This window comes from Acipenser ruthenus, chromosome 29, assembly GCF_902713425.1.
Source record: "Acipenser ruthenus chromosome 29, fAciRut3.2 maternal haplotype, whole genome shotgun sequence".
Classification (NCBI taxonomy): Eukaryota; Metazoa; Chordata; class Actinopteri; order Acipenseriformes; family Acipenseridae; genus Acipenser; species Acipenser ruthenus.
In genome coordinates this window covers 8,508,137-8,522,043 of record NC_081217.1, presented here as the reverse complement: position 1 = coordinate 8,522,043, position 13,907 = coordinate 8,508,137, and the positions used below count along the sequence as shown (strand labels likewise).

The 13,907-nt window shown below is 35.9% G+C and overlaps 1 protein-coding gene across 1 annotated transcript; it reads left to right on the top strand.

Annotated features, from left to right (window-relative positions):
* Positions 1–349: 349 nt before the first annotated feature.
* Positions 350–3,712, top strand: LOC117429645 (prefoldin subunit 4-like). The gene is made up of 4 exons (XM_034049405.3): positions 350–484; positions 1,747–1,854; positions 2,192–2,335; positions 3,255–3,712. Exons 1-4 carry the CDS (start codon positions 458–460, stop codon positions 3,384–3,386), a joined length of 411 nt encoding a protein of 136 aa, XP_033905296.1. The 5' UTR covers positions 350–457; the 3' UTR covers positions 3,387–3,712.
* The last annotated feature ends 10,195 nt before the right edge of the window (positions 3,713–13,907 follow it).

Sequence of the window (13,907 nt, the reverse complement as noted above, 5' to 3'; positions counted from 1 at the left end):
CGTTTGTAAACTTTCTTATGTTCTTATGTTCTTAAAATAAGTCTAATTAAGCAAATTATCAGTTTGCAATTACTTTTCTATCTATGAAAGTAGGTTAAACACCAGAAACTACAGTATTATCAAGTTGTCACACTGCAGTTCTCACTTTTAATGAGAATGTGCCACCTACAGGAGTGACTGGTACCTACGCAATCTATTTTTGTCGGCAAAGCTAAAAACCCTCCCACGCGGTTTACATTCCCTTTAAGCGGAACGTACCATTTATTGATAGTACATTTAGCGAAAAAAAAAACTAAAAACATCTTAAAAGGAAACATTTATTGTAGTGAACGTTTACTATTTTAAAATATACTTTACAAATATCAAACAATAATAGTACAATAGCCATGTATGCACTTTAATATACATGTCAATTAATTATAATTATGTTAGTTGAGGAATGGATTAGTCTATAAAAATGGCAGCCACCATGAAAGGGACAGTGGTGAGTATTTGTTGGGAGAATAACAGGGATATTCTGTGGTTTTTACAGAATTGTATACATTTTAAAAATAACATATTTTAAATCAGAATGCTTGTTATATCTAGTTGTAAAACGATGTGTTAATGTTTAGTTATCCGACGATATTACAATTCCGGTTATTGGGTGTGACAGTTGAGACGCCGCCGCATTGCATTCTAGATACCGAGATGTGTGCAGACATGTTAGTTGCTGTACATTGCTCTGTATTTCGGAGCTTTAACATATTTTCCAAATTTCAGTAAAACGTCGATTGCTCTTTTTTGCATTTTATTTAACAAAAATATTATTAGACTTAACAGTCCTACAAGTACACGTTTACCACCATAACTTAAAATGGCTGTTTCAGTACTGTATACTAAATACTCTGATCGATTTGTATTTTTTATTCGTGAAAGGCGTATTTTTTTCTAACGATGTATGTTGGTCAGCAATTTTTGTTTGAAGTTAAGCAAAATACGTGTTAACGTTTCAATAAATGTGCTGGAAAGAAATCGAATTTGACTCGCATAGCAGGCCTCTCAATTCAACTGCTTACTACCAAACAAAATAAACTTACGCCCCCCTTTTGTTATATTTATTAGTTTAGCGTTCTGTATATTTGCATCCAAAAGCAGACTTTGTGTTTCGTTACTAAAGGTATTTTTTTAGCAGTAGGGACCAACAATGAAACCTCTTTTCCTTTGTCACTCTAAGTCAATGTACAGTAGGCGTGCTTGTGGATGTTATAGTGTGCACATTTATTAAAACACCTCATTACTTATGTTGTTTTGGTTTGCATATGAAATTAAACCACTGGAACTGAAAATCTTGGACATTTTTCAAAATAGTAAGTGTAAAGAAACACATAGCCACAAGCTGTTTAAGATGCCTAATTAAAGCACAAAGTGGTCTAACATTTTCACATGAATGCTTTTGTTTCTTTATCACTGATTACTGACTGCAAATTGCAGTTCTCGTACCCAGAGGTTTTCATGCAGGTAGGTGTGTATATAAAGGATATAAATGACAAATCTTGAGGTGTTCGGAATAATGTGCACACTACTGTAAATTACATCTCCGAGCTTTGTAGGTGCTCAGGATACATTTTTTACATTATAAAATAAGCACTGCACATCATATTCCAAAGTAATTTAAAATCTAATGGAAAACTAATATTGTTTCCCCTTGCTATTGTCTATTAATTTCAGTGACATACACATTTATATTCTCCCTGTTTATTGCAGTCAGTCGAAGATGTTAATGTGACCTTTGAAGATCAGCAGAAGATAAACAAGTTTGCAAGAAACACAAATCGGATGTCTGAACTTAAAGATGAAATAGAAGCAAAAAAGGTAATTTATTTCATAGCAGACGCCCTTGCCCAGGTACACACATACACATGCCTCCCAAGTAACACCAGATATTATGTTTTCCTTTAATGTCTTGTTTAATTTGCCGGATGCCTGTGACATTTTAGACTTCAGCAACTCTTTGTTTCTCTGCACAATCACTTACAAATGTCTGAAGAACACGTCAACACAGTAGCCAGATAATTGACTGAGAGAAAATGCTGCCCTTTTTTGTTTCTTAAATCAGCGTGCACTGTTTTTGGTTAAAGGAGCTGTTTATATTCATATTATCCATTTTCTATACACTTATATTGCTGATAATGTCACTACTCCTTTACAGAAATCTTTGCAGAACTTGGAGGACGCTAGTGATGACATCATGATGTTAGATGATGAGGATTCAATAGCTATCCCCTATCAGATTGGAGATGTCTTTATTAGCCATTCCCAGGAGGAGACGCAAGACATGTTAGAAGGTGCAAAGGTAAACCGGTCACGTTTTGTGCTTTAATATTATATGTACAATATGGTGCAGCTGATATCCGCGTGGGCTTACTGACCTCTCAACACGAAAAGTATATATATTTTTTAAGAATAATTAATCAGTATAGCTAATTTTGATGTGATGTAATTTCCATCTGATAGGAGATACAAGCAGTCTGATACAAAAATGTTTCAGATGGCTGTATCACATCAGTATTGGTGTCTACTAAAATGAAAGATGCAGTTATAATAAGCTCAGGTCCAGAATAATGTAAAGCTATAATACCAATTAAGGGATGTATGCACTGGTCATGATTTTTAAAGAATTTGAAGACAATATTGTATCAAGCATTTTCACTTTTTTTGTTGTTAAATATGTATGCTTTTATGGTACAGTATAAAATGTTATAATTTTTAACAAGACAAAAACTGAAATGTACTGTCGAGTCCTTGGGTCTAAAGAGACGACTGACTTGGCGGTGGGGTCGGAGGATGCCCACAAATCCAACCCTAACCCTTCAGTTCTCCTGAGCTGTTGTGGGGAGTTTGGGGTAAAATAATGGGGCACAAGAAATAAAAAATATGTCACAGTGTTCTTAGAACATTCATCTGTTGTGTTCTACTTTCAAACCTAAACAACAGCATCAGTACCGCTAGCTATTTCTACCATGCTGTCTGAAGAAGGAGGAGGGAACCAAAATGCTGTAGGTAGTATGATTAAAATAGTGAGTTTTCAGTTTATCCATTACTTTTCTTCTTCATTATATATTTTTTGAAACAGTAGAATTACAGTAAGCTGAGGTCTAGTTCTGACTGTAGCTTGATTCTGTATGTTGTTTTGAACAGTATGTTTTTAAAATAAAAAGATTTGTTTCTTTCTCCTGCTGTGTTATTGACAATTTCAATGTTGTTTTCCACAGGAATCGCTAAAAGACGAGATCAAAGTTTACGAGGGCAGAGTGGCAGCCATACTGCAAGTGTTGGCCGATTTGAAAGTTCAGCTCTATGCCAAATTTGGAAATAATATAAACCTGGAAGCAGATGAGAGTTGAAGCCCCTGCTGTATCAACGACTTACGTTCCTGTCAGAAAAGAACTTTTCATGCAAAAAAAAGAAAAAAAATGCTGCCAATTCTCCTGATCACAAATGACATTTCTTTCTTAGTGTGGATAGCAAGACCTTGCAACAAAAAAAAAAAAAGATTCTACCACGTTCTTTGTTTAATTACGTAATTGTTCCCCTTTCCCCTCTTTTTTTTGTTACGGTTACATGCTTTGTTATTTATTTTGTTGCTCGTACCCTGCAGAGCACACAGCAATGGTAACTGGTGTACTTGTTAGTAAGCAAAAGCAATTGCAATAAAGGTCTTTATATAGTAGTTCACCTTTTTGGGTTTGGTTCTTCTCACATTTCTAATTTATACATATTAATACGAAACAGGTATAAATGTAAAATCCAACACTAATGAGTCATTAAGCAAAATGTATAACCTACAAACCTGTTTTCATGAACCTTATTTGTATTTTTGTTTATTCTGTTATATCTTCTCTATTAAGAAAGTCTCAACTGGATTAATTTAGAGTATCAGCAATATTTAGATTGAACATTTTTGTTAGATTTTAAAAAGAATGTGTATTTGAGAGTGTATTTCAAGCCATGGATTTTGACTACTACTAGTGTGTACTATCTGATTTTTACATGAAGACCTTAGCATCATACAAGCAGTAAAACAAAGATTTAATAATCAGCATGGAAATGCAGTTGACACGCCTAATCGGGATACTGATAATCGGGATTGCTGCTTAAATGGGATATAACTCTGGGAGACTTATTCCCAATGCTATTTATGTCGTTTAATTGGGATACGGTAATTTCAAACGATGAACAGAGATTGCTTTTCAGAGCAATACAGTGTACTGGGTATGTGATTACGCTGTGATTTGCGTAACTTGCGTAAGTCACGTTAAACTCTGAAGGAGCTGCTGGAGTCTTCTGTGGTTTCTCAGGCTGCTGTTGCAAAGAAAGTCGGTGTGTCCACATCGCAGGTGCCTCACCTTGTGATAAGATGTGATTTCATTATTTTTCATTTAATGTAGAAATAAAAAATAAAAAAAATCATTTTAAGAATATATTTTAAATAAAATGACTCTTAAATTTTGTATATAACATTTAATCATAATGTGATGTGATTTTTTTTTCTTTTCATTTAGAAACATAAAAGTGTGACGACGCCAACTGTACCTTGACAGATTAATTACAGAATGCGTTAGTTTATTATTATTATTAATTTGGCAGACGCCTTTATCCAAGGCGACTTACAGGTGTTACAGGGCAGTAGACAATTACAATGCAAGATTCATATTTAAATACAGTATAGTTTACAGTAAGTGCAATAATACAGTATTAATACAGTAATAATACAGTTTCTAAGTTATATTTTTGCCTGGTTTATGTCATTGTTTAAAGCGAACCATTTATAAAGTTCTTTCTGCTTTTAGATAATGTGAGATAATGACAGCTCAACTCAACCTGTTTGCTGAGACAATCTGAGGTTTATAATTGAGTATGTTGTATAGGAACCTATGCACAGAAACAGGCAATTGCTAGGAGACATACTAGAGACATTATCAATACATTGTATATCCTTAGGTTGTGCTTACATTAATATTGATCTGTGAGGTGCAACTATGCCTTTACTGATTATCTTTTTAGAAAGCACAAAATGCTTCTTTGTGCATGATAATCTAATATACAACAAAAGTTGGGGGGGGGGGGGTCTGTGGTAAAACTAAATAATGTTGTTATTATTAATCTTTAAGGGAAAAACAAATAAAACCTTCAGGCTGAATTTGAAGCGAGTTCGCTGCAGTCTCACATGTTCCTAAGCGTGCCCGCAATAGGTTTAGATTTGTCATTTGAAAAATGCCTTGAGCACTGAATTCTAAGCTGCTTGAGTATCTTGGATGTCGCTTTCAGCCAGAGAGGCCACCAGCACGTTTATCTCAGAGGAAATAGCAATGCTGCTACAGTGCTTTCAGTCTGTTTGCCAGCGGCTTCAAGTGAAGTTGACATTTCAAAACGAAATGTCCCAAGGTGAGTTGGCTAATACCAAATACACAAAACAAAACCTTCAAAGTATTTCATTTGCATTATCCCACTTAAGTGGAAACTGTATGTGGTCCATAATGTACAAAAAAGAGTAATACAAAAATATTTGTATTACTCTTTATAATCTAACCATCATGAGTATCATTGTTTTCTTGCCAGATTACAGAAGATGAGGATGTTTGGGTTTACATTAACAGGTTACCCCTCAAGGCAACCAGGGTCTCAACCCAATGAAATATACAGGTTCTAATAAAGGAACCAGGCAGTGTACATGTAGGGTAACATGCTAGAAAAAAAACAAAAATCATTTTCAGCACAAGAAGCTGAACTGATCAGAGTAAGGAACCTAATTCGGCATATTCATTTTTTTAAACTGATCAAAGGTTAAAACATTGCCTTCTGATTTAAAGAGGTGGGGCTCTGGAATAAAGACATTTGACTACACATTGTACTTCAATGCTGTATAATGACCTCCTCAATGACAGCGAGTATCTGTTCAAAGAGGATTTAAAAGCACAGCTCATAAAACATTCACTCATGTTAGCATGCAATTATTGAGCAGCTATTTATAGGCCTTGCCTCCCTCTTCTCTTTTATTGTAGATTTATGGAATTCCTTCAGTTTACCATGACCATGTTGAGTTGCTTTTTGCTCTTCCATCAACAGCTGTGAACAGGCCACATGTTATACAACTGTCTCTGAGTCAATTCAATTAATCTAAACAGTCGCAGATTGAAATACGACCGCCTTTTAAATATTAAGAAATAGGAACAAGCTTGCACGCCCGGTTAGGGACTTTGTTTTTCACTTAACCCCCTTCTTTGAATGATTTAAACCAGTGGCTGAATATAGGGAAGGGCCTGGATTAAATACAAGTTCTGATGGTGCCACAGCTATTATGAAGTAGTGAGCCCTGGTCATTGTTCCACTCATGTTATTAATTGTTTAATTGAACCATCCAGGTCTTAAAACAATGCTTAATTATGCATGGGTCGAAGCAAAAATATAGCCTAGTCTACAACTGCCTAAGAAAAAGCTTTTTACTGATTTTGAACTACTGAGCCCTTCAAAGCAACACAATATTTAAAAGTCTCTCAGATGTTTCTTGAATGCTGTCTTCATAGGGTCTCTGGTGACTGATTCCTCTTGAGTCTTTCATCTCTCTCTTGTCCAGGAATTATAATACAAAGTGGAATTTATTCCAGGTATCACAGGTTGAGAGCACTGTAAAGTACAAATACCAGATCATCAAACAGAGAAGATTAAAGGACTAGTGCAAAAAAAAAAAAAAAAAACTGCAGTGTTGATCCACAAAAACTGGGTGTCTGAGTATTGTAGCCCCATAAATACAGAGAAACATTGAAATACATATGAATAGAATACAGATAAACATTGGAACTGCAATTGTGGAAACTGCACCACTGCAAACCCCAGATATGTGTTACAACCATACCCATTCACAGATATAGGCACATGTTTCAGTACTGGGGGCCAGTGGACATGTAGTTTTCAAATGTTATTCGTTCCCAGTCTCTATATGATGTACCATATCCTGTAAGTTGAACATCATCCTGTTAAATGGCTCACTGTGTGAGTCTTATTTTATGGATTTACCCAGAATGGTTCGCTCAATAAAACAATGTGTTTAATACTAATACTTTATTAAACTTACAGAACAGCATGCAATACCAAAAAGGTATTAATGCACATAATTACCCATTTCAGAGACACCGTGTGCGGCAGTCTTCTCCTCTTCCTCTGGTCTAACAAAATAGCTTTAAATAAGCCTTTTTATAAGTAAGCTGTGGTTACACCATCCTTCAACAATTCTTTCTTTTCTGAACTGTTTCTCCAGCACCGCTGGCATCCTCCCATACCCTTTCTTGGTCTTTCTAATAAACACACTCCCAATGCATGCATTTGACACACACACACACACACACACACACATCTAATAAGATATATTATTACAAGACACAGGAAGAGTACAAGACACTGACAACTTCCATATATCATACCCAAATAGGGCAGCAGTGTGGAGTAGTGGTTAGGGCTCTGGACTCTTGACCGTAGGGTCGTGGGTTCAATCCCCGGTTGGGGACACTGTTGCTGTACCCTTGAGCAAGGTACTTTACCTAGATTGCTCCAGTAAAAACCCAACTGTATAAATGGGCAATTGTATGTAAAAAATAATGTGTTAAAAAAATAATGTAATTGTATGTAAAAATAATGTGATATCTTGTAACAATTGTAAGTCGCCCTGGATAAGGGCGTCTGCTAAGAAATAAATAATAATAATAATAATAATAAATAAGCAATGTGTCCTTCCAGGTAACTTTCCACCAGCTTGCCTTTAAATTGAATGAACTACAAAGCATAGCAACATATGGAACAGGGGTACACATTGAACATATCTGAAAGTGTTGATAGGTCTGATGCAGTATAGGAAGATATTTTTGTAGTACACAGGCCAGCTTGTGGATCTGACTGCTGCATTATGATGGAACATCTTAACCTTTATGAAGGGCTTTTTGTACTTTTCGGCAATCCTTTCACGTTACCAGCTATGTTAAATGATCGTGCCTTGGTGTGGAATATAAAATTGAACGCATCATCCCCGACAGAGTATGTTTTGTCTGTGAGCCCCCCCTCCCTACCCTTTTCTGTTTTTTCTAAAGACTTTTTGATAGTTTAAATCAAATGAGAGACGGTGTTGAAATAGTGTTAGTGAAGTGGAGGTATATAGTTGGGTGAGGTACAAGTAGTTGCACTAATCTGAAAAGCCTTATATAGTGCCTGTCACGGCACCAGCAGTTCCAAGTGCTTTACATTCATTCCACTCAAATTCAAGCAACTGGTTTATTCAAGTTAGTGATGGACATTCTGCAAAACAACCATGATGACCTAGGCTGGAGCTGCATGAGATAATTAGAGACAAAATCCAAAATTTGCATTTAAAAAAGTGAGCAAAAGTCTCCTAGCTGAGCCCTATGGGATTTGAAGATAAGAAATGATTCACTATCCAATCACTTATTAATGGCTGTGATAAAATACTCCGGCTGTGCCTTCCTTCATTAGATTTGTACTGAGAGGGTAGAGCGCTCCCGAGTTTAGCACTAGGGTTTCTCAAAGATTGTTGCTAAGGGTTTAAAATCAATTTGCCTACATCATTACTTTCAGCACTGCTTCTCTTTTCCTTGCCCAGTCAAATATGTTTTTTAAAAGTCTGAGATGTGTCACATTCACTTCATCCGTTTTACTTCATTTTGGATTTTTATTCCACAGTTATTCAATTTCTTGCCACAACACTGTCAACAGGGTGAGGGCTCAGACATTGATTTTGATGGGACAGGTCTACAAGATTTATATATTTTTTTCTTGATGGATACGTGACCATTTCTTAATTATTCCTCCAATTCCTGACTTATATGGAAGCACCTGTTCACCCCCACCCCCCATGCACTGTACTGTACTATTATTATGGCTACCGGTAGACATTTTGTAGTTTATTTGATTACATGATGTTAAATAACAGATCTCAATTGTGTTGATATATATTTCTATTTTAATTATGTCTCAGTCCTAAAATTGTAGGCGATGCAACACTTTTGGCCACAGCTGTAGACCTGTCAAACAAGATATGATTTTCTGTAGATTTTTCAGTACTCCTATACATTATAACATCTTGTTACTGCTTTGTAATCATCAAGCATGATTGTGGAATCTAAAATAGACACATTAAAACATTCAGAAGACAAAAGGAGGTCTAGTTGAATGATCTGAACAAATGTAAATACTGCCGCACTTTATAAATAATTAAGCTGGGGTTTCCAGGAGAGATTTATTGACCAATGTATATTACTACATATGGCAGTGAAATAAGGTTTGTAAAAATGCAGTTTTTTAAATTTTAGGGCAGAAATTAAGATCCGCCACTATTTAGATAATTAAAATAGACCCCAGAGTCACCCCGTTAACTGGAGATCACATACTGGGTAGAGTGGGGTACTCCCATAAAGCAGGTCTGGATACTGTTCACAGGAATCCCACACAGCACCGAGTACAGGACATGAAATTACTGCTGTCTGTTTCTGGTCATCTTGCCAGGACACTCTTGTAAAAAAGGCCTCGGTCTCAATTTGAATAAATAAAAATAAAAATAAAGGATTGTACTTCATTTAATATGAAAGCATTTTTTTATTGAGTAGCTTAGGAAAAAAAAACTGCAGGGTATAGCTATATCTTTTTAGCCCTAGGCAAAATTAAACAAACCATAACTAAACTGATACCATACACATACAAAAAGAAAATAATGATTTACACTGACAAGATCCATCTTTGAGATTATAATTTCAAGCACAGTAGAAGGAACAGAGTGCATGCTAAGTGATTCTTGAGTCAGTAATACTTGTGTTGCATTGAAATTAGTCAAGACGTGACCCATCAAAAAGGCAAGTGTTATGATGCAGCTGTGTAAGACATGTGACCAAAAATATGACATCATTAGAACTAAAATATTAAGAAAAAAAGGTTATTCATAATGTGATGTTAATGTATAAATAGAGAACTAGTGAATCAATTACATTTTAAATACGTGTGACAACGCTTGCAGCCATTACATCAGAGAAGTCAAATACTGCTGATATCTGCCAGAAGCACTGCATGTAAAATGAAAGCTATTTAAAATAATTCTTTGCTGGGAGAGATTTAATTATCATGAATAATGTACACTCAAGTTAACATAATTAGTCTGAAATGACAGGGTTCTGATAAAAATAATAGCTCATTGTTCATTTGAAGTATAATTACGTTATTTTACAAGAACATTTGTCGCTGTCGTATTCAGAATATCTAAATATAGGTTGCTTGTTTTGTTGAATATGTTAAAATGGTGGACTTGCAAAATAATTTGTTTTGAAAAGATGAGTCTTAAGCTGAGGGAACACGGAGCCACTGTTTGTTGAAACTTGGTTTCAGGAGACAAGGTTTCACGCCACTGCATGGCAATCAGAAAGTACTGGATTGTACTTTTAATAATAATGACATAATTGCTGCTATTGTAATTTAGATTTTCTACTCTCAGTTGGCCCCTTTCTTAAAATATGATGCGTTTAATTATGCCTGCATTACACCTGTTGGAGTGTAATGCAGCAGCAGCACCTCCACCCTACTAAAGTTCTGCCAACATCTGCTGTTCTTGCCAAGACCTGTAGAGGGTGCCAAATCATTCCTGGACAATCCCAATTGAGCACAATGTGTTTCTGACCACTTTGAACCCACTTTGCTGTCTATAATTGAGTGCTAGTGGACAAAAGATCGCATTTGCACCGTGGTGGATTGTGGCAATTATGATGCAAAATATTCCTTCCATTTACCTGTGTAAACAAACGAACGATGCACTAAAGTGAACAAATTAGGCTGCTTGCTATAAACAATCACATCAATTACACCCTTGTCACAGTGATAATGTTAATAAAGATAATGTTTTTTTAAGCATTGGTCAGCACTCTTTTCAGGACCTCACCTACCAATTGATGTGACTCCTTTGAGGATCATATATATATATATATATATATATATATATATATATATATATGAAACAAAAAACCACATTGGGAATGTGAAAAAAAAAACAGCAAGTTATCAAAAGTGCCCAGCCATTTAAAGTAGAGATATCAAAAACACAAGCCAAGTTTCAAGAAACCATTGGGGCAACCTTCCCAGCACAAAGCAAATAGGCACAACTGTAAAACCAATGGGGGCCAAGGTTGCCCCAATTGTTTCTACTAACTTGGCTTGTGTTTTTGATGCAAGTTCGATCTGCTTTTATTATGCCTGAAAAACACAAGCCAAGTTAGGGTAAATGTAAATAGTAGCCTAGTCTGTTGAAAGGGTTAAGATGTGAATCTGTGTAGCGTAGCAGATATGTAGTTGGAGTGAAAGTATGACTAGTATATATATATATATATATATATATATATATATATATATATATATATATATATATAATCTCCAAAATGTAAAATAATTCTCAGCTGGAAGACTTTTAAGTAATTAGTTGATTAGTGTCTTGTTTGGCAGGCACTGGTTCCCTGTTCGCCCCTTGGAGAGAAATCCTATATAAAACAGAGTGCTTTCCTTTTGTTTGGTTGGACCTGGGAGCTGGAGAAAGAAACCTGACTGACTCTTTTCTTGCTCTGTTCACTTTTTGTACTGGCGTTTGGCAAGATTGACCCGAGCCTGGTTCTCTTTACTCTTGGCAAAGAGATATTGTTTTGTTTGTTCATGGAACCATTGTTTTGGCCCTCGAGCCTTTTATTTTATTTCTTGTTTTGTATTTCTCACAGCAACTGTGTGCTGGTTTGGAGCAGCTGAAAAAAAAATATATATACTGTATATATATATATCACCTTTTCTTAAAACTTGATTTTTTTTATAACCGAGCACAGCGAATTCAACAGTGAAGCATTCAGGGCAAGGTTTACTAAATGTTGATTAGCTTTATATGTTATATTAAACTTGGCATTTTGCACAGAACGCCACACCAAGGCAGGATAACGTGGTCCAGAAAGTCTCCAGTAACAATTACTTATGTAGCTGCAGGTGCAGTACCTTGATTTTTCTTTTTGAATGACATTTCTAGTTTCCACTCGGGTATCAGCTGGCACTGTTGATTGCACAGTGCAACACGCCTGCACGTGTCGGATGGATGTGTGCGAATCTTTGCACAGAGTGCTGATGTTGGCAGGAGACAGTGCCAGATATCTTTAATTAGTGTTTACTATTAGGAGCGTGTATGCTAAATCTGACTCTGTGACACAGACACCCCTGTAAAGAATGCTGCAGTTGGAGCCTGTCAGTTATTTTGAGAGGAGAGCTTGGATTGTTGCCATCGCGTAGTTGAGGAAAGAACGTTCATTGACCTTGAGAACAGAGCTCACATCTGCCATGAATGCACCCTGCTGCTACAGGTAGTGGCAGGAAGATAGCTAGCTAGTTCACAGAGTGTCCAGAAAGCTTCAAAGAGGGAGGAACCTAAAACTGTGTAAGTTAACAAACTAGCAATGCAATCATGTCTTAGGGTTAAGCTGTGCAGGCTTTGTTCTGGAGCAAATGTAAAATCAAAACCTGGCCCATCTTCAAAGGGAAGGACTTCAAAACTTGTGTACCAGCTAATTTGTTTTTAAAGTTCAATCCGACAATGTATGTACACCAAGGGTTATAATTGTGGTGTTTTAATGTAAATGTGCCAAATTACAAAAACTACTGTCTGATAACATGCTGGCTAACATTGCATAAAATGTCAATTAGGTCCTTTTTTTATAGCTGCTGTAAGGTTCTAATTGAATCCTAGAAAAGTAGCATGTAGATGCCTGCGGCTGAAAAACATATTCTCAAAAATGTGCATTGCTCCTGGGGTCTCATCTTTACAGTATGTTCAATAACTTAACCAAGATCTAGTCTTAATGACTGTAGCCATCCACAAGCCAGACATGGTGGGTCACTAACAACTTCATGAATCTTTCATAAATATTTGACAAGATGATCTTGAGATATAGCTTGAAAATGTAAGTGTAGAGTTTGAAAAAGCGTGGAGAGTATGTGTATTTCATACCTATGTCTTTGGCACTTTTAAACTTCTTGATAGAGAAATAAACCCATCATCTGGGTTATTGTGTTTCTGAGAGATTGTCATGAATGCATATTTACATTGGGACCATCCATAGCCCATGACTCAACTTCAAAGTGGCCCCAGTGCTAGAATATTACTGTTTGCTTGGTGTACTTAGAGTTATATTCTACATTATTATTTCTTTCCAATCTTTTCAAGAGTGAGTATCTTACCAAAGAAACTTTTTTAATAAAGAGAAAAAAACCTTGACACATTTATCTATGTCTAAAAAGTTAAAAAAAAAAAAAAAAAAGTCTTTGGTTTTGTAGGGAAATTACATTTTTTTTAATGTTATTTTAAACTGGAATATAAACAGGCTCTCAGATTTTCCAAGCATGGAAATAAAAACTGCAGATCAGTCGGCTTGTGTGGGCTGTGTTACATGAGGCACAATATTACTTTTAAAAGAAAATATCACTGATACTGTGTGTAACACAGTAGCGACTGGTTAGACAGACCTTGATTTGCAATTAACCTGCCCCCTGCAACACTGCCCCTGTGGATGTAAGAGATACATTTGTTCTATTTGGTATTCTATACTTGTGTATTTATTACCTTCACTAGGGGCAGGGGGACAGGTTAGTGGTTACACTCTGGTGTACCAGCTGTGAGAGAGCCCTTTTGAGGTACAGGAGTGTTTTAAACTCCTGAACCTTACAGATGTATACTTTATAAATGCATATATAAAGTAATTCTAATCAAGAATAATATATTGGTTAAGTAAACTCTGATATTACATACCCATGCCACGTTGCTCTTTTAATACAATCTTTTTGTGGTGTGGTAGCTTTAT